This window comes from Heloderma suspectum, chromosome 17, assembly GCF_057233095.1.
Source record: "Heloderma suspectum isolate Gila_16-S chromosome 17, 16-S_ref, whole genome shotgun sequence".
In the NCBI taxonomy this organism is placed as follows: domain Eukaryota; kingdom Metazoa; phylum Chordata; class Lepidosauria; order Squamata; family Helodermatidae; genus Heloderma; species Heloderma suspectum.
The window spans coordinates 2,885,095-2,905,331 of record NC_139474.1 but is presented as its reverse complement, the minus strand read 5'-3'; the positions used below and the strand labels follow the sequence as shown (position 1 = coordinate 2,905,331).

Sequence of the window (20,237 nt, the reverse complement as noted above, 5' to 3'; positions counted from 1 at the left end):
CTCCTCCTCGGGGCTTCCCAAAACAAGGCTGCCACCGGTGTGCCTGAGCAATGCATTCTTTGTTTAAAGCAACGCTGTTTGAAAGAAAGAAAGAAAGAAAGAAAGAAAGAAAGAAAGAAAGAAAGAAAGAAAGAAAGAAAGAAAGAACCTTTCAAAATGACCATGCCCGTCTGGAGCCCTGCACGAGGTATCATTCCCCCTGCTAGGCTTTCTATTTTCACATCCAGCATTGTTGTTGACTATGTGAGGCCGAAATGGAGAGGAGAACCAACTCTGTGCATGTTTACTCAGAAGTAAGTCTTACTGAGTTCAATGCGACTTACTCCTACACATGTCAGCACCCCTCTTGCCCCCAGCTCAGCTTTGTATTTCCACATCCAGCTCATTATCAAACCTCCTGTTAGTTATCTCAGAAGACCCTTGGGCGAATGGGGGGGGTGTCCAGGGAACAGCTGGATGGAGGGAGATTATACATACACACACACATAATGGAAGAATATAGTTCTTCATATTCCCTGGTATGTTTATTTCTCATTTTGTCCATTCCCTGAGCATGTGCAGAGTGTGGTTTTTATTCAAACAAAGAGAAGGTTGCTGATCTTTCCCTTCATGCTGCATTTGTACAAGTATGACTGCTTCAGAAAGAACTTTCCATTATACTGTCTCTTTTTCTTCATGAGTTTCATATAACAGAAGTATGATGTAGTGGTTAGAGTCCAGCCCAAAGTCACCCAATGAGAGGTTTGATAATGAGCTGGATGTGGAAATACAAAGCTGAGCTGGGGGCAAGTGGGGTGCTGACATGTGTAGGAGTAAGTCGCATTGAACTCAGTAAGACTTACTTCTGAGTAGACATGCACAGAGTTGGTTCTCCTCTCCATTTCAGCCTCACATAGTCAACAACAATGCTGGATGTGGAAATAGAAAGCCTAGCAGGGGGAATGATACCTCGTGCAGGGCTCCAGACCGGCATGGTCATTTTGAAAGGTTCTTTCTTTCTTTCTTTCTTTCTTTCTTTCTTTCTTTCTTTCAAACATCGTTGCTTTAAACAAAGAGTGCATCGCTCAGGCACACCTAGGGCAGCCTTGTTTTGGGAAGCCCCGAGGAGGAGGAAGTGTTTTGGCTGAAAGTAATTACTGCACGTCTCAGGGCAGGGGGAAAAATGCATAAATATCTACGAAAAATAGCCTTTCTTACGGAAGTTATGCAGACTCACGGAGATGGCTGGGCACCGGAATTATGGCTGTCGGTACGGATTTATCTTCGTAATTCTCGGAGCGGAAAAAAAGAGGAGAATTCTGGGGGCTTGCGAACGACGGTACGGAGCACTGGCCGCAAACTGCGGAAGTCAAGCGGCACAGAAGGTACACAATTCATACATCCCTAGTCTATAGGGACTCTCTCCCCCTGGTCAGATTCCCTGTCTAACAGTCAGCCAGTTTTTAGAGTCTGTACCTGGTGTTGGGCACCCGAGACCAGATAGGGATTCTGTTGGTGTACCACCCACCCCTCTGCTCAGGAGTCTCCCTGACTGAGGTGGTCTCAAGCATGATGTTGAGGACCCCAAACTTATGGTCTTGGGGGACTTTGATATTCATGCCGAGGCTACTTTGTCAGGAGCGGCTCAGGATTTCATGGCTGCCATGTCAACCATGGGCTTGTCTCAAATAATATCTTGCCCAACCCATGTGGCAGGGCACACTTTGGACCTGGTTTTCTGTGCCGGATTGGGAGAAAATGATCTGCGGGTGAAGGAGCCAGTGGTGACTCCTTTCTCATGGACAGATCATTATCTGATCAGTTTTGACCTTCAGGCCGTCTGTAACCTCTGCCAGGGTGGGGGACCAAATTTGATGGCCCGCCCCCGGAGACTGAGGAATCGGGATGGATTTTTGAGGTCTCTTGGGGATTTTCCTGCAGGCTTAGCCGGCGGTTCTGCCAAGGTCCTGGTCACCGCTTGGAATGAGGACATGACCCAGGCTATCGATATGATCGCTCCCAAACGTCCTCAGCCAGTCGTAGAACCATGTCAGCTCCTTGGTATTCTGAGGAGCTGAGGGTGATGAAACGATTGTGTTGACGATTAGAGTGCAAATGGCAAAAGATTCGGAAGGAATACGATCGAACACAAGTAAGAATCCACTTGCGATCTTATTCTGTGGCAGTGATGGCGGCAAAGAAATCCTACTTCTCTGCCACCACTGCATCTGCTCAGTGTCGTCCAGCAGAGCTCTTTCGTGTGTTAAAGGCCTCTTGGGTGTAGGCCTTGGAACACAAGAACTCGAACCCTCACAGGCCTGCTGTGAACAATTTGCCAGACACTGTGCAGATAAAATCGCTTATATTCATGCTGACTTGGATGCCGTTGTTTTGACAGACTCTGATATGGACGGGGCTGGTGCACCATCTAGTCATGTTATGGATACCTTTTGGCTTGTGCAACCTGAGGATGTGGATAAACTGCTTGGAGAACTGAGGCCTACTACTTGCCCTTTAGATCCTTGCCCATCCTGGCTTGTGAAATCTGCCAGAGCTGGGCTGGATATCTGGACCTCTGAGGTGGTAACTGCCTCCTTGAGGGACGGCGAGGTCCCCGCAGCTTTGAAAGAAGCTGTGGTGAGGCCCTTGCTGAAGAAACGAAATTTAGATCCAATGGTTCCAGATAATTACCACCCTGTGTCAAATTTGCCATTCTTGGGCAAGGTGCTGGAGTGTGTGGTGGCCTCACAACTCCAAGCCGTTTTGGATGAAACTGATTACTTAGATCCGTTCCAATCAGGTTTCAGGCCTGGTTATGGGACGGAAACAGCCTTGGTCGCCCTGGTTGATGACTTACGCCAGGGAATGGATGGGGGGAGTGCAACCCTGTTGGTTCTTCTGGACCTCTCAGCAGCTTTCGATACCATCGACCATGGTATCCTTCTCGATCGTTTCTCTGGATGGGGCTTGGGAGGCACGGTTTTAAAGTGGTTCTGGTCCTTTCTGGAGAAGCGGTCTCAGAAGGTGGTGCTGGGGGACTTCAGTTCCACCCCATGGCCATTAGCCTGTGTGGTGCTGCAAGGTTCTGTCTTGCCCCCTGTGCTTTTTAACATCTACATGAAACCACTGGGGGAAGTCAACAGGAGGTTTGGGCTGAAATGTCATCAGTATGCGGATGATACTCAGCTCTACCTCTCGTTTCCATCCACACATCTCAGGGAGGCTGTGGAACTCTTGAACCAGGGTCTGGAAGCTGTTTTGGGATGGATGAGGGTGAACAAGCTGAAACTTAATCCAGACAAGACAGAGGTACTGTGAGTTGAGAAACCAACTACTTCGGATGGAGGTTTACAACTGGTCTTACATGGGGTTGCACTCCCCCTGAAAGACGAAGTGCGCAGTTTGGGAGTCCTCCTGGACTCTGAGCTAACTGGGGAAGCCCAGGCGGCTGCAGTGTCCAGGAGTGCTTTTTATCAGCTTAGGCTGGTACGCCAACTGTGGCCCTATCTGGAGAGGACGGTCCTGGCCTCAGTTCTCCATGCACTACTCACGACCAGGCTGGACTACTGTAATGCGCTATACGTGGAGTTGCCTTCGAAGACGGTTCAGAAACTTCAGCTTGCGCAGAATGCGGCTGCCCGAGTACTGGTGGGGGTGAGGCGATTCGATCACATAATGCCAATGCTGAGCCAGCTGGACTGGTTACCGGTGTGTTTCCAAGCCCAATTCAAAGTGCTGTTTTTGACCTTTAAAGCCTTAAACGGTTTGGGACCAAGTTATTTGAAGGACCGCCTTCACCCGTATCGGCCTGCCCTCACTTTCAGAAAGAGAGGCCCTTCTCATTTGCCCACCTGTGAGAGCAATGAGGTGGGTGACCACCCATGAGAGGGCCTTCTCTGCAGTGGCCCCACACCTTTGGAACAAGCTGCCTTTGCAGGTCTGCCATGCTCCATCATTGCAGACTTTTAAGAAGGCCTTGAAAACATACTATTTTACCTTGGCCTTCTTGTGATATGACTGCCATTGTTGCTTTTACTGCTGTTAACTGTTGCTGGTTTTATTGTTGGCTTTTATTGTGTTTGTTTGTTTGTTTGTTGCATTTATATCCTGCCTTTTTTCCTCTTGCAAGGAACCCAAGGTGGCTTATATTATCTTCCTCCTCCTCTCCATTTTATCCTCCCAACAACAACCCTGTGAGGTAGGTTGGGCTGAGAGTCTGTGACTGGCCCAAAGTCACCCAGTGAGCTTCCATGGCTGAGTGGGGACTAGAACCCGGATCTCCCAACTTGCAGTCCAATACTTTCACCGCTACACCACGCTGCCTCTCAATTGTTTATTGTTTTTATATTTTAATCACTTTTAATATTTTAACTGTTTTATGTATTTTATTGTTGTAAGCTGCCTTGGGAGGGCTTCTGCCTTGAAAGGCAGCCAAGAAATATTGTAAATAAATAAATAATACATATATTGTACCTGGCAACTTCCAAACTGCTAGCAGCCAGAGGGCCCCCCCCCCCAGCTGTTAAGAATTTGGTTTTAAAAAAGCAGTCAGCAGATTTTCAACCTTTCTCTGCACTAGTGAGGACTAGAACCTTGCTTCCAAACAAACAAACAAAAATGTTCTAGTGTGTTTAGAGTTGCCAGATGAATTTTCATCTGTTCCCCAATAGCCTTTTCAGCCAGCCATGTTGGGAAGGAGGTACGTGGACCATGCCCCACACTTAAGTCTTGTAAAGGTGCCATGCCACCACTGGGCTTTGTTCTGACAGAGGCGCCCAACCCTGAGTCTGGGCTGCACCACTTCAAACTGCCAGACTGCAGGTGGGGGCTCATATGGTGGAATGCTCCTTCACACACACGGACGAACGGACACACACACCCCCTCAAATAAAACCCCTCAGCAAAGGAAAGGAGTATGTCAGGGCGACTGCTTCTGACTGACGGACTGTCGCTCAGACGTATAAGCTTTGCACGCAGAAGGCCCCTAGTTCGATCCCTGGCAGCATCCCCAGGCAGGGAGAATCCTTCCTGAATCCCTGGAGAGCCGTTTCTGCCAGTTGGTGTCGACAGTACTGGGCTAGATGGGCCAAGGGTCCGACTCAATATGAGGCAGCTTCCTCTGTTCCTGTGACATGCTCGTGTCCTATATGGAATGAGACAACTAGACTCCCAGCTGTGGACGGCTCCAACTTGTGGGCTTAAATTTCACTTCACTAGCTGCTCTGTCTGTGTCAACTGATCTAGGAGGCTCTGCTTACCTGCAGATGCTCACTGTCTGGCTGGCACTGGGTTTCAGGCTGCCCAGGTCCCCAGGTGCACGCATAACAGTCGCTCTAGCAACCACGGGCAGGCCGCCCTTTCCGAATCACAGCCCCGCTTGAGCTCTCAGTGGCTGCTGTTTTGCCGGTTTCCTCTTGGCAGCAGGCTGCTGCATGCATTTCTGTAGAGAAATGCATTAAAAAAAATTAACTGCATCTATGCGGCATCGTAAGGCAGCTTTCCCCAGCCTGGTTCCCTCCAGATGTGTAGTTTCTGTCCTGCACTTCATGCCATCTTGTCTCGCGGGGGGGCACAGGCAGACAGATCCCTTTCATGAGACGGGGAGAGCGTGTCAGCGATCCCACGTGGCTTTAACCCCCGCAGGGGCCTCTTGCATAGAAACAGCAGTTGCAGGTTGGCCTTGCAAAGAAACCCACCGAAGTTAGCATCCCATAAAGAGTCAGCCTGCACAATTCCTTGTTTTGTGGCACGTCATTGGCTTGAAAGAAAGAAAGAAAGAGAGAGAGAGAGAGAGAGAGAGAGAGAGAGAGAGAGAAAGAAAGAAAGAAAGAAAGAAAGAAAGAAAGAAAGAAAGAAAGAAAACTGCTGCTCTTCCAGTCTGTCAACATCTTCCCTGTCTTGGCAACCTGCATGTGATTTCTGTTTGCCTGGGGTGAGTGGCTGTTGGGAAGCCCGCTACGTTTAGGATTCGGTACCTAGTGCCAGAGCCAGTGTGGTGTAGTGGTTAGACTGCTGGACGTGCCCTGGGGAAATCCGGGTTCTAGTCACGAAGCTCACTGGGTGGCTTTGGGCCAGCCATGAACTCTCAGCCGAACCTACCTCACAGGGTTGTTGCCAAGATAAAATGGAGAGGAGGAAGGCCGTGCAATCCGCCTTGGGTTCCTTACAAGAGGAAAAAGGCAGGATAGAAATGTGATAATAAAATAAATAAATAAATTCGGTGCCTGGTGCCTTATATTTGCCCTGTTCACAGCATGCGTGTTTGTTTTTTCCTGTGGCGGAGCATCCCAGTGTTAAGACTGGAATCACACCGAGGGCATCCTGGAGTTCTCCAGTGCGGTTGGTTCCCGTAATTTCTTGCACCACCCTTACAGCCTCCCACACGCTGAAAACTGGGGGGGGGGGGGGTGTTTTTAGTGCAGCTTGGTTCAGACTGCCTCATTCTTTATCTTCACAATCACTTCTTACCTGTCAGTTAATCTCTCGCACACTTCAGCGGCTGCAGAGTGTAATTACTGGGGGTGGGGGAGACAAACCCATAGAATGCATTTATTCCCATAATGTCTCCGCCACCCCTGCCTGGATAGGGCTAAATTGAGCCGGTTGCCATGGTGGCATGGGGGAGTCATCTCACAGGCAGTATCGGTCTGTTACATTCCCCTCTCTTGCTTGGGGAAGTTTGCGTTCCCTTCTTCGCTGCTTAGATTTAGCATGAGCGTCAGGATGGCTTGATTTTCGTTTCGTTTTGTTTCCTGTGTTTATGGCTCGCCTTTCAGCCATAGCAGCTTCCAAGGCAGTTTACACGAAAAAAAGAAAATCTGAAGCCCTTGGTTTTCACGTGGGGATGTGGGCACCACATGCCCTCACTTGTTCATCTTGCTTCAGCGTGCAAGACGGCTGTTGCGTGGCTTGATCCAGTGGTGCGGCAAAGTCATTTTAGATGCTGGACTGAGCGGTCATATGGGCGGCACCTTTAGACGGCCATGTGTATTACTTCAGTTAGGAAGCATGACGCTCGTGTTCGTCTTCTCCCTCCACATCTGCCATTCCATGGCTTACAATCCTCCTACATTCCAGCAGTGGTAAACAAGGGCACTAGAAGTCATTACCAAGGAAGTCATGAGAACAACGGACGGAACAAGGACTGAGTTACAGGACCCTGGACAGACAAGGCTATGTCAGTTCCTTTTACTGTGCTGGGATTATTTTATTTGTCAGTATCCTGAGGCTCTCAACTTCCATTCAAATAAGTTTCTAGTCCCTATGACTGTAGAGATGGGCTCAAAAGTGCGTGGGTGAAATTTCAGAGGCCTGAGAGTGAGTGGCTGAACGTTACCCATTGCATAGAGTGGAGTTTCAGAGCTCTGCACAATTGTATGGCACTCCCCATGACGAGCCGAGCGAGAATTAACTGCATTTGGGTGAATGCACATGTTCTTCAGTCGTTCAGTCGTGTCCGACTCTTCGTGACCCCATGGATCATACATAAAAAGGTAAAGGTGTCCCCAGCCAGTCGTGTCTGACTCTAGGGTGTGGTGCTCATCTCCATTTGTAAGCCGAAGAGCCAGCGCTGTCCGAAGACGCTTCCGTGGTCATGTGGCCAGCATGACTGAACACCGAGGTGCACGGAACACTGTTACCTGTCCCGCCAAAGCGGTACCTATTTATCTACTTGCAATTTCTTGCTTTCGAACTGCTAGGTTGGCAGGAGCTGGGACTGAAGACGGGAGCTCACTCCGTCACGCGGTACTCGGGTCTCGAACTGCTGTCCTGCCGACCTTCCGGTCTGCAGTTCAGCGTCTTAACCACTAAGCCACCGTGGCCCCTAATGGACCATACATAGGTTTGTGCAAAAATAATCCCTGTGTTTCCTGGCAGAGTGTTTTGGTGTGTTTCTAACCGCGTGAGTATACACAATTCTAATCTCTTAGAGCCTTACTTTTCAATGCATTTCCATTTTCGTTCCTCCAGTTTTGGGACCAGCTGGATCGCTCAATGGTCTTCCCATTCCTGAGCAGCTCTCTGGATCATGATGGCAGGGACAACGAAAGGGGCCACCAAGCCCATGCAGACCTTTGGGGACCAAGCAGACCCCCGCGACTGCCCATGACGCGGCGGAACAGACCCCGGTTCACCTCGCGGACCGATAGATCGCCTGCCATTGAAGGGTAAGGGTGTGCTGGGTAGTGGGGAGACCGGTGGGACCCCTGACCTGCACTGGATATGAAGAGTGCTGGAAAGGGCCGCACATCCGATGTAAAAAATGGCAACAGTTAAAAAGCATAGCGAGAGCTGTGCTGGGTCAGACCCAATGTCCATCTAGTCCAGCATTCTCTTCACAGAGTGGCCGAACAGCTCCCAGGGGAAACCCACAAGCAGGGCAGGAGCGCAAAAGCACCCTCCTGCCCATGTCCCCCAGCAACTGGTGTAGCTAGGCATGGCCCAGGCTGCTATATAGAATGCATATATGTTGATGTTTAGCACAGACTCCACTGATCATGGGCTCTTCAAGTACTTGAAAGGTTGTCACAGAGAAGAAGGCCAGGATCTCTTCTTGATCATCCCAGAGTGCAGGACACGGAATAATGGGCTCAAGTTACAGGAAGCCAGATTCCGGCTGAACATCAGGAAAAACTTCCTGACTGTAAGAGCAAGACGACAATGGAACCAATTACCTGGGGAGGTGGTGGGCTCTCCCACACTGGAGGCCTTCAAGACGAGGCTGGACAGCCATTTGTCAGGGATGCTCTGACTTGGATTCCTGCATTGAGCAGGGGGTTGGACTCGATGGCCTTGTAGGCCCCTTCCAGCCCTACTATTCTATGATTCTATGATTCTGTTGACTGGGTGCATGCCGTAGGTTAGTGGTCTCTCTCTAGAACGTCAGAAGAGCCCTGCTGGACCAGACTAAGGTCCATCTAATCCAGCCTTCTGTTCCCACCGTGGCTGACCAGCTGCCCACAGGAAACCCACAAGCAGGACATGAGTGCAACAGCACCCTCCCGCCCATGTTCCCCAGCAACTGGGTACTGGAGGGAGCATATCGTCCTCAGGACTAGTAGTCATTGATAGCTGTCTCCTCCAGGAATTTGTCCAATCCTCTTTTAAAGCCATCTGAAACCATCACAACATCTTGTGGATGTGGTTTGGTCACTTTTCTTACAACAGAAATATTTGCCACCTGAGGAAAATGCTTTGGACAGAGTGGCTTTTGCTTTGCTGCCAGAATAAGTCTGTTAAGTCTTTAAGGTGCCTCAGGGTTCTCCCTTTGTTTTTTGCTGCCGCCGCTGCCCCACATTTCACCTCTGTCTTACATGTGGCTTTTCTTCTCCCCCTCCTCCCCCACCCCCCAATTCCCAAATCTTCTCTCTTGGACAGAATAATACAACAGTTCTTTGCGGGGTTGTTAGCGAATTCGGCAGTTCCTGGTTCCCCTCCTCCCGCTTTCTCCTGGTGAGTAAGATGTGCTCTTGGTGATAATTTTTTTGACCTTATTGACTTTTAGCTTTAACAGTGGGCAAGTAGTGTGCTAAAGCTTGACAAAATGGCGGAGGGGGGGGGTTCTGACAACCTTTCTGTTTCCGTCTATGGTATGGAGGGGATAGAGGTTCCTTCGGGGGATGCCCCCTGAGCCCTGAGACGCGTCTTCTCCTCCAGGCTCTTTACTTGGGCTCTTTAGGGGGCGGGAGGACTTTGTCTTCTGCCTCAGTTCCTACTCCTGCTGGCCATGCCCCACTGCTTCCATTCTCCCACAGCCCCCCGTTTCCTACCCTTCCCATGTGACCCTTTCAGGTTGAAAACTAGTTTGGCGATGCAAGCACGTAACAAAGACTATTAAGTAGGTGGGGAAGGGATTAACCCTTGCTGTGTAGGGCCTTAATATCCTGTGACTTAAAAGCTGGGGGAGCGAAGGAGATAGCGGGAATCCTTTGGGGGCCAGCCCACTTCCTCTGGAATTCATCCCTGTGCTCCTTGAACTCATTAGTCCCCCATCTTGAGTGTCTTCCCCTTTCCCTACCTCCAGGGGCGGCATGTTGCACTCGAGTCCTGGGGACTATGCCTGGGGACAGAGCGGCCTGGATGCTGTCGTCACACAGGTAAAGAGGCCGGCGGATTGAAGCTGCCCAGAGATCCCACCCTCACCCCAGTCAGGTGCTGGCTGTGTCAGCATGTTTATCCTGATGCCTGGAGCATCATTTGCCCACCATCCACTCCACTGTTTTCCCTGTTCCAGCAGGGCAGCAAAGGGGCTGTGTGTTGTTTCCTCGGAGTAGCAGTTGGTGCTGCAGGCGGTGGAGCGAGCGCTAAAAGGACACTGTTGCTTCGCCAGACTAAGCTGGTTTGCATAAAACGTCAGCTTTATGTAGCTCTGTAGAGTCTTCCATGTCCATTGCCTACATTATCTTGTAATTTTTACCACAACTACAACCCTATAAGGGAGGCCAGTGTTTTTAGCACACACACACACACCCCCGCTAGCTGTTGGGGCTGAGGCTGAGAGAGGCGGCTTGCCCACGGCCTCCTAGTGAGTTCAGGTGAAACACGTGGACTGTAGCTCTGTCTCTCCGCCACTGCATCATGCTAGTGCTCAAGCGATGAGCGTAATGTAGGGGGTGCAAACTGCCATGGCTGCATCACCCATTCAGATGACGCGTCTGGCTGGATAGAAGGCAGGGTCAGCTACTTAAGCATAAAGCAGGGGGATGCAGTGTCAGTCCTGCCGGCCAAGGCCCTCCGAGGTTCCCCAGATGGCCTTCCCCTGGCCCCACTCCCTTTCCCCAAACTTCTGTCTGCTGATTGTTTGGTGGTTTTCGACCTTTTAAAGATGTAAATGCCTTTCCTGAGACTTTGTTACTGGTTGTAAGAGCTGTCATTGAAAATATGCTGGCATTTTTTATGGTTTGGCCCCATCCCATTCCTTTTGCCTTCGGCCCTGCCCACCACTGGAATACACCTCCCCCCCCAAGCTCTGAAATTGAATTGGGCCCTTGGGTTGAAAAAGGTACCCCCTCCCTGCCAGAGGGTCTGGTCGTCAACCCACGAGTCCAGACATCTCCATCATTTTTATTTAAGATTGGAGAGAGTCATAAAATGTTAGTTAGAAGAGATCTTGGAGATCATCTAGTCCAGCCTCTTGCTCAGTGCAGGATCTACAATGCAGGATGCATCTCTGGCAGAAGGCTGGACAGCTTCTGCTTAAATACCTCCAGTGGCATGAGGAGAGAGCACAAGATGTACACCGGAACTAAAACTCCACATCCAGGTGTCATCTGAATCCAATACTAAGAAAAGCTGAATTCTACAGCCCATATAAACTCAACAAGTTAAGAGAAATTATGCCAATTTGGTGACTTGAATAATTTACTCTTGCATAAATCTTACATGGGCACAGAGCTCCAGGGGCCTCCCTCCAACCACTGCAAATCACATTCAGCCAGCAAGCGTATCTTTGCAGCCATGAAGGCTAGAAGTGTGTGTGTGTGCACGTGCATGCATGCGTGTGCGTGGGGTGGCGGGAGCTGTATATGGAAGCTGGGACGTTCAGGAAACCAAAGTATCTATCCCCCCCCCTCCCCTCCCAGCAGCATCACACAGCCTCTCACATACGGCTAACCAAAAGCAGGCACCTGTTGTAGGTTGGGTTTAAAGGTCCCCTGAATATGAGCCAACAATGTGATGTAGCTGCAAAAAAAGGCAAATGCTATTTGGCCTGCAATAATAGAAGCATAGCTTCCAAATCCCGGGAAGTACTAGTTCCCCTCTACTCAGCACTGATTAGGCCTCATCTGGAGTACTGTGTCCAGTTCTGGACACCACACTTTAAGAAGGATGCAGACAAACTGGAGAGGGTTCAGAGGAGGGCAACAAAGATGATCAGGGGACTGGAAACAAAGCCCTATGAAGAGAGACTGAAAGAACTGGGCCTGTTTAGCTTTGAGAAGAGAAGACTGAGGGGAGGTAGGATAGCGCTCTTCAAGGACTTGAAAGGTTGTCACAGAGAGGAAGGCCAGGGTCTCTTCTTGATCATCCCTGAGTGCAGGACACGGAATAATGGGCTCAAGTTCCAAGAAGCCAGATTCCAGCTGAACATCAGATGAAACTTCCTGACTGTTAGAGCAATACGACTATGGAGTAACATAGGGAGGTGGCGGGCTCTCCCGCACTGGAGGCATTCGAGGCTGGACAGCCATCCGTCGGGGATGCTCTGACTTGGATTCCTGCACTGAGCAGGGGGCTGGACTCGAGGGTCTTGCAGGCCCCCTCCAACCCTACTGTTCTGTGATTCCCAGTGTGAATAGATTGAGCCTGCTGGGCTTTGCTAGAGTGGCTTTTGAACTGTGCTCTGGGGGATTCTGGGGGCCCTTTGGATGCCTATTGGGGGTTTCCAATAAGAAGATGAGCAACGATGACCCTCAAGTACGGCTTTGGGCATTGCACAGCTGCAAGGGGGCGTGGGGCGTATTCTTAGTTCCCATGCGATGACGCTGAGGCCCAAGAGGTCTGGTCAGTGACCTGCACTGAGTGGATCTCTTCCAACACACCCAGAGTCCTGTGGGATTTGGGGGAGTAGGGTGTCCGTGGCAGACTGGTTGGTGTAGAAAGAGGCTCCTGAAAGTCAAAGGTCCTGCAGATGGCTGCATTACCCTCTCTCCATGGGATGAACGTTCGCATTTTGAATCTGCTCTTTTGCCCGATTTCTGTGCCATTCAGCACAGCAGCACTTTTAAATGTGCTCCTCTGGCCGCGAAGCGCCCTTCCCCAGCCTCCCGTCCCAAATGTGGTGATGGCAAGTATCTCTGCAGCTAAACTAGTTCTCTGGCATAACCTTCTCCTTCTCTCCTCTCCCCTGCTTTTTTTTGCAGCTTCTGGGCCAACTGGAAAGCACAGGGCCTCCCCCAGCAGACAAAGACAAGATCTCTGCTCTCCCTACAGTGACGATCACTCAGGAACAAGTGGGTGAGTCCCTGATGGTCCTGTAACCATTCCTTGCCTCAGCTAGCTTGGCCTTCCCCAACCTGGTGTCCGCCAGATGTGTTGGCCTACAATTTCCGTCAACTGGCTGGGGATGATGGGATAACTCGTCTGGAGGATGCCAGTTTGGGGAAGGCTGGGTTAGCTGTTCCAGGTTGTAAAGGGGCTGCTTCCCTTTATTCATTTATTTGCTGCATTTTTAGCGCACTTTTCAGACAGTTACTGTCTCCCAAAGTGGCTGACATCACTAAACGAACCCGCAGGCCCTGCCGTCACGCTTGCAAACTGAAATGACAAAGCACACCAGGAAATGGGCAGTGGAGGGAAAAGGAAGAGGAGGAGAACAAGTTGGGGAGCTCTGAGCGGGCGTTGAAGTGGACCTCAGGCCAGGCAGATTCCTGCACGAAAAGCAATGGGAGGCTCTTGGTCCTTTGGCCAACGGATGGGCCCGAGCGTTCCTTCCCCTTCCTCCTGCAGTCCCAGCAGGGCAACTGCCCCTTGGGGCTGAGCATTCCTTCTAGCGGGGAGCGGGGAGCGAGCTTCCTGCAGCTGCTCCCTCTCCAGCCGATGGATGGGACCAGGTTGGTCTCCTCCTTGCTGCGATGTTTATCGGGGGGGGGGGAGCACAGCCTCCTGGTAGCCCTCTTAGGTCCCCTGGCTGATGGCAGACTTGAAACATGTGACTGGGCACCAGAACCACAACCCAGAGACATGTGGGGATGTCAGTGATTTATTTGCCAACCAACCAACCAACTGCAGCCCTTCACGGCGACCCGCTTTTGCTTTCAAGGGCTGCGCAGTGGCTCACAAAGACACCTTTCAAACACCACCGTTTTTGCTCTCAGCCCAGTCCACAATCCCAGTCCTCCGTTTGAGCTTCCAAACATACAGTGGGCCAAACCGCAATTCAGGGCCGCTTCCCCGCTTGCTTGCTTTTGCCGTTCTCTTCGCACGTGGCTTCCTGAATTCGGTCCTGTCTCTGGAGTGGGGTGGAGCGACCGCTTTAATTTGGATTTGCCAATTCAGACATCATGCCGAACCGTAGGGAGCACAGAACATGGCTTGCAAAACCCACTTCAAACCGAGGTTCCCTACTTTTGGCTTGCAAACCGTGTTCATTTGAACATCAGGCCAAGCCAGACCTAAATTTCCTTAGCTAAGGTTTTCATGTTGGAACGGAGCCACTGTCCCATGTTCAGGCCTGTTACTAGGCAAGCTGGTCTTTCTCGCTCTGCCCAGCCTCATCTGCAGTATAGGGATAAGAGGATTTTAGAGTTGGAGGTGGCCTGGTAGTCCAACCTCCTGCTTAATGCAAGAAAACTCCACTACTAATACCAGCCTACACTCTCCTTTATTTATCTTTAGTTAGAATGCTTTAATGCTGCCTTTCCTGGCAGCTCAGAGTTGCCTACAACAATAAAAATAACATCCAAGGGCTGACTATGAAATCACAAAACCGTGTATGATGAGCAACAATAATAGCACTGTTATTAGGGGGTGGGAGCAAGGCCAAGCTTGGTGGAAGAGGTGGATTTTACACCGCCTTCAGGCATCATTCTGTCTTGGGTTCTCACTGCCACATCCGAACCAGCTGCTGCAAGGGCAAAGCGGGGAGGGGATCACGTGGCTGCTGTTCGCTCTGAAAGGGAGCAAGTCCAGGGTGCGCGCAAGGGTGCCAGTGGGGCAGGGGCGCCACCTTCCCTGGCTCCCGGTGGCACCAGCCATTGAGAAGGGAGCCTGTTCCTCGTGGCCTCCTGTGTTTTGTCTCTGTCACACTGCAGTGGTGGCTGATTTTTATGCACATTTTAAAATGGGAAAGCTCAGCCACTGAGATCATAGAATCATAGAATAGTGGGGTGGAAGGGGCCTATAAGACCATCAAGATTCAGGAAGCTTGCAGTTCAGAGTAAAGCCATTGCAAATGTGCTTAAGCGTCCCTGAAGTCGCTTTCTGGATCGTGGCCCGTGCCTTGGTGTTTTTTCATCTTTGGTTTTGTAAGATCGTCTCGGCACCCAAAACATTTGCCTGACCCAAGAAAAAGATATTTAGGAAGGCAAGCCTACAGGAGCTGCAGAGGAAGGGGGTGTGATGGGGGGAGATCCAAGGCCCTCCTGCCCATTTGACTGGGGAAGGGGAAGACAGGCCCTGGAGCACTGAACTGCCCCTCCCATGGGTTCTTCTCCTCTTTCTCTAGCAGAACTTCGCCCTCCTAAAATCCAGTATCTAGTTTAGCAGGGGGTGGTTGGAAAAGAGAGCTTAGTGCTGGGTGTCCAACATGGTGCCCATGGTGCCCACAGACACCCCTGCTGGCGCTCACCCCTCTTGGTTGTAATTTTATTTCTTAATTTTTAAACATCATTGCTTTCTAACTGGGAGGCTGGCGTGCTGCACAGCAAAGGGCTGCCCTTGCAGCATCATCTTTATTTGAGTTCCAAAGAGTGTTTTTCTGTTTTGAGCTCAGACCCCCATCTCTGCCTTCGACTTCGGTTCCTGGACAAGTTACTTTTCTTTTCGTCTCACCAGTTGCCTTCTGGGAAATGAGTGTGTTGTGACTGGCCATGCCCACCGTGGTAGCCATTTTATGAAGGGCAAGCGCCTGCCATGATGGCAGCCATTTTGGGAGAGTGCTCACGACACTCTCAGAATTCCAAATGTGCCCACCAACCCAAAGGGCTTGGGGACCCCTGGCTGGCTTAGGGGCACCTTTTTCGTTGAATGTAAGAAAGGGAGGCAGGGCTCATTCTTGCGCCTGTACAGGGCATTTGCCTGCCCTCAAAGGAGCTGCTGCATCAGTATATGGGTTGCCTATTTGGAAGAGCAGGGGCTCATACAGAGGCACAGCAGGATGCTCCTCTGGCTCAGGGGGAAATCTTTGACTTCCTCAGAGCTGCCCTTGATGCCCCAGGGCAGGGGCAAACAAGATGCCCAGACTGTGTGTGTGTTGGGGCGGAGGGGTCTGAAAACACCCTGATATTTCCCAGGTTGGTAAACCTATGAAACTTCATTTCCAGCTCTGGAGTTTGTTTGTACTACAGTCTTCTGCCTTAGTCTATGAACAGCCAAGTTATGACCTTCCGAGTCATTCACATCCCCAGCCGCACACCCTGGAACGGCATGAGTAAATACAGTTGCTTAATGGGAGTGAAAATATCCCTGCAGGTTCAGGTGGAAATTCTGTCTATCCCAGCTCCTGGCCTGCCAGACACCCCTAGGAAGCTCATAACCTGGACATGAGAGCCTGCCTAGCTCTTGCCTGGTACTCCAAGACAATCCCCCCCCCCCCCCGAATATGAGGTTTCCTGTCTTGGGATCATGGCTACTGCCGGCCGTCAATAGAGGCTGTCCCACCATGAAATGGCAGATAGGATGAATTGTCACTTAGAGTGCCTAAAATTGACTAAGCTGTCTACAGAAATTAAACAGCAAGGCAGTCCTGGCCCACAGGTGTGCAAACTGATACACATCACACACAAAAGAAAAAGCTTGAGGAGAGAAGAGGGAAGCTGGCAAATTCAGGTGCCCCTTCTTGAAGTGGGAGATCCTCCTTGGCTAAGCAAGTTCTCCAAACTGGACAGGGAAGGGCAGGATCTGGCACACAGAGGTTTTGCGCCTTGTCCAGCTCCAAAGCCAGTTTCTGGCCAGGTGGGTTGCTCTGTCAGGGTCGCGGCACAGGACAGGGTGAGCCGAGGAACACTGGAAGCCGCCTTATACTGAGCCAGACCACTGGTCCGTCGAGGCCAGGATGGTCGACACAGACTGGCCGCCGTGGCTCTCCAGGGTCGTGGGAGGCTTCCAGAGGAAGGGCTCCAAGGGTTGGCCAGCAGGAGGGATCACATGCAGCTGTCCTTTTTCCCTTACTCCCTTGTGCTGAGGTGAGAAAAAAGTGGTGCGACTACCCAGGAGGGTTGTGAGTGGATGGCATTGGTGTCTGGAGGCCCCCCCCCCGCCCCCCATAACATTCTGTGAATGAGGCCGGGTGACAGTGGGCTACAAGCCTCCTCTCCTTCCCCCTTTGTGCCCCGTCCCCCACGGCTCTCCTCCCTTCAGCAGCGAGCCCGAGGGCAGGGCCAGCACCTCTCGGCGGGGCCTCTGCACGGTGCCTCATTCCTGCTGCTGGATAGGGAGTTGGCCATTGCTGCGCTAACCTGTCCCCTGCCCTGTGTCTCCCAGATACAGGTTTGGAGTGCCCTGTGTGTAAAGAGGACTACACCATTGCGGAACAGGTCCGGCAACTCCCGTGCAATCACTACTTCCATAGCAGCTGCATCGTGCCGTGGTTAGAGATGGTGAGCGTGCTTTTCGGCTGGCTGGGAGGAGGAGGAGGGCGGCGGCCGGCGGGGCAGTTGCATCTGCCTGCTGGCCAGTGGAGGCGTCTCTCCTGTGAGGCGAGGGCTGGCCACGGATCTTGGGTGCCACCGTAGGAGACACAGCTGACCCATGGGACGCAACCCGCAGGGAGGTTCTCCACGCAGGCCTCATTGGGATGAGCGCGAACGGCCCAAGAGCGCTTCAACGGGGCTCGGGCAGGTGAACTCCCCCATGGCTTCCGCCCCACGTTGACTTACAGGAGGGACCGCTTGGGCTCCTCACTCCAGGCACCAGAGCATCCTGTTGGCTGTCCTGCAGCTCTGGACGGCCAAATCCAGTCAGAGGGCACTGAGCCCTTGGGCCCTCGGTCCAGAGAGCCCAGTGGCTGGCCCTGTTTATCTCGCAGGGCTTTTGACCTGTCCCCCGCTGCGTGGCCAGTCTCAAAATTCAGGGGCGTCTCTGAGGCAGTTCGTTGTCCAGCATGGGGGCCTGGGCGAGGGGATCAGCAGCGCCTAGGGAGAAATTCCAGAGTCAGCGGTAGCTTTCCGGATCGTGACTCATGTTGAATTTACAATCGGGTGAAAAGGTGAATATTGCAGTGGGGAGTCAAATTCACTTTGGCGCAGGGGTAGGCAACACGGAGCCTGCAGGCACCAGTCCCACCCTCGGACCCCTTTCTGGGTGCCTGCCAAGGTGCCTGACCCTTCCCACTTTCTCTTTATATTAAATACCACCATTTCTTACTGGCATCTGGAATCGTTTCAAAGCACAGGATGCTCCCCTGGCTCTTCCCATCGTCTTTTCTCGCGAATGCCTCTGGGTCACACATGGGGCTTAGTGCCATTCTTGGGAAATGAAGGTGGTGGGGGGCTGCAGGCTGCTGCTTTCATCTGCAGCGTGAGCTCGCGGAGTGTTCCGAATGAGTGTGGATTCGTCTGCCTCTCCCCGCCCTGCACCTGAAGGACTGGGGAGGGTGTTCTTGCAGATCTGGGGCCTTTGCAAATGCACGCCTCCGTCAGCAGAAGCTGGGTGTCGTGGGGAGGGCGTTCCTTTCCAGCCCCTGGGTCTGCTGGACATCCATCCATCCACCCCGTGGGCTTAATGTCTGCACGAGGCTTACCTGCGAGAGGGTCATACACAGGATGTGCCTATCCCTCGATCGTTTGCGGGAGATTGATTGCCCAGTTTGGGCCTTTGCACACTCAACGTATGTTTTCCTTGCAACATTTACACCCCGTGCCCGGGGTGGCTGCGTCCAAAGGCCATACGCCATGTCTAGATGCTGCCGCTGCTGCGCCAGTCGATGCGTAGCCTCCCACTCTTGCTGCTGCTTGTTCACACGCATGTGTTTTTTCCCTTGTCAGCATGACACGTGTCCCGTGTGCCGGAAGAGCTTAAGTGGCGAGGATTCCACTCGGCAAGCACCCAACTTGGAGGCGTCTACGAGTAACTCCTTTAGCAGTGCAGGCCACCTACATGACCGATGGACTTTCTGAAGCCCTCCCCGGAGCGGTGGGGTGAGGGAGGGGGCGGTTCAGGCCTGTAGTACTCCTTACTACAGTTGTAAATTGTACGATAACTAAACTTCAAAACCAAGTAGCAAGAAGGGAGCGGGAGGACTGGCACAAGCGGTGGAACAACATTCCCAGCCCACCACCACGGCATGCGTGGTCGTCTTTGCGAAACTGCTAGCATCTTCAGCTGAGTCTCCAAATGATCTCTTTAACTCTTAATTTCCAGAGTAACCAGTTTAGTGCTTGGAAAGGGGTTGGAGGGGAGACGGTTTCTAGAAGTCTGTGGAGTCTTTTTCTGAGAGCAAGTGAGGTCTCCATCTTGACAGAACCATTGTCTTTGCAGGGGGAGGGCATGGCCCGTCCGCTCCTTCCCCTTCTGGGAGTGGAGAAGAAAGAGGAAGCCAAAAATCACCTGGAGGCCTGTTTGGAACAAGGGAGGGGGAATGAGCTGAGAGGAGTGGCACAGACCTTTCCGTTGTCTTGAACTGACATTCTCCATCTTCCCTGCCACCTAGCACTTCATGTATTTTGGCTGAATTTTCTTTGGATTAGGTTGACAGAGCCCCTGGCTTCCTTTGTCTCCATTCTGTTTTCTTGGAAAGGGGGGTTTGCAGAGAGGAGGAGGAGGAGGGAGAGCTCCTGGGTCAAAGCCTCCAGTGAAATGTAGTTTCCCTGCTCTCATCCCATTGTCTCTGGGCTCGAACCAGAATTCTATCCATCTGCTGCTTAAGACCCATTTTGCTGCCTTGTTATTCAAATGGACCACATTTAATTTATCTTCCAGAGTCAGGACTGTGTTTTTTGCAGGCTGTTCTTCAGTATTTAAAATGAGAATGTCATCCTTCGATGCCATAAAAATCACTTTTTTTGTTGTTTTCCTTTAAAGTGTTTTTTTTTTTTTTTTCCTGGAACGTTTCTACATCTGCATTCTTTTTTCTTGGCTTTTAACTTCTGAATCATGTCTGAGCTCAAAACATCTGTGATGCATGCTGGCCCCCCAAACACCTCTCATCTGGAAACAGAAGGGTATCTGACTTGGATGGTAGAAAAAGGGGAAGAGATGTGGGTGTGTGGGAATGTCATGTCCCCAGAAAGAAAAGGAATAACAAAACACCACAAGGAAAACCCTGTTGCCACTTCATTGCTGTAACGGTGTACCAGGTACACTCAATTTCAAACTTAGTGTCTTCTGTTTGCTATAAAAAGTTGAATAAAAGTCTTTAATAAGAAGTGGAGCAATCAAAAGAATTCTTGGCTGGGCATGTGGCGTTGGGGAGGGGGAAGAAACCATTTGAGAATGGATAAAAGGCGTCAGCCACTTCACAGCTGGGCACACAAATTGCGGGTGGTGGTGAGCCCTTAGAAAAAAATCCAAGGGCAACAGTAGGGTAAAACCTTTATTAGGACCAACCAAAATGCTTCAAAGAACCAAATTGGGTGCTGGTAACTAGTGGTTGGAGCGAC

The 20,237-nt window shown here is 51.4% G+C and overlaps 1 protein-coding gene across 4 annotated transcripts in view; it reads left to right on the top strand.

Annotated features, from left to right (window-relative positions):
* The window catches only part of PIAS3 (protein inhibitor of activated STAT 3), a 145,851-nt gene extending 125,848 nt beyond the window's left edge, over positions 1-20,003 (top strand). For 3 of the 4 annotated variants that reach the window (XM_084824667.1, XM_084824663.1, XM_084824665.1), the window contains 7 exons: positions 1,203-1,364; positions 7,951-8,147; positions 9,358-9,432; positions 10,004-10,076; positions 12,843-12,936; positions 17,122-17,237; positions 18,624-20,003. In XM_084824667.1, coding sequence (XP_084680793.1) covers positions 1,203-1,364; positions 7,951-8,147; positions 9,358-9,432; positions 10,004-10,076; positions 12,843-12,936; positions 17,122-17,237; positions 18,624-18,755 — 849 coding nt within the window. In that variant the 3' untranslated portion in view covers positions 18,756-20,003. The remainder of the gene's footprint in view (positions 1-1,202; positions 1,365-7,950; positions 8,148-9,357; positions 9,433-10,003; positions 10,077-12,842; positions 12,937-17,121; positions 17,238-18,623) is intronic. The other variant, XM_084824666.1, reaches the window with a different exon arrangement.
* The last annotated feature ends 234 nt before the right edge of the window (positions 20,004-20,237 follow it).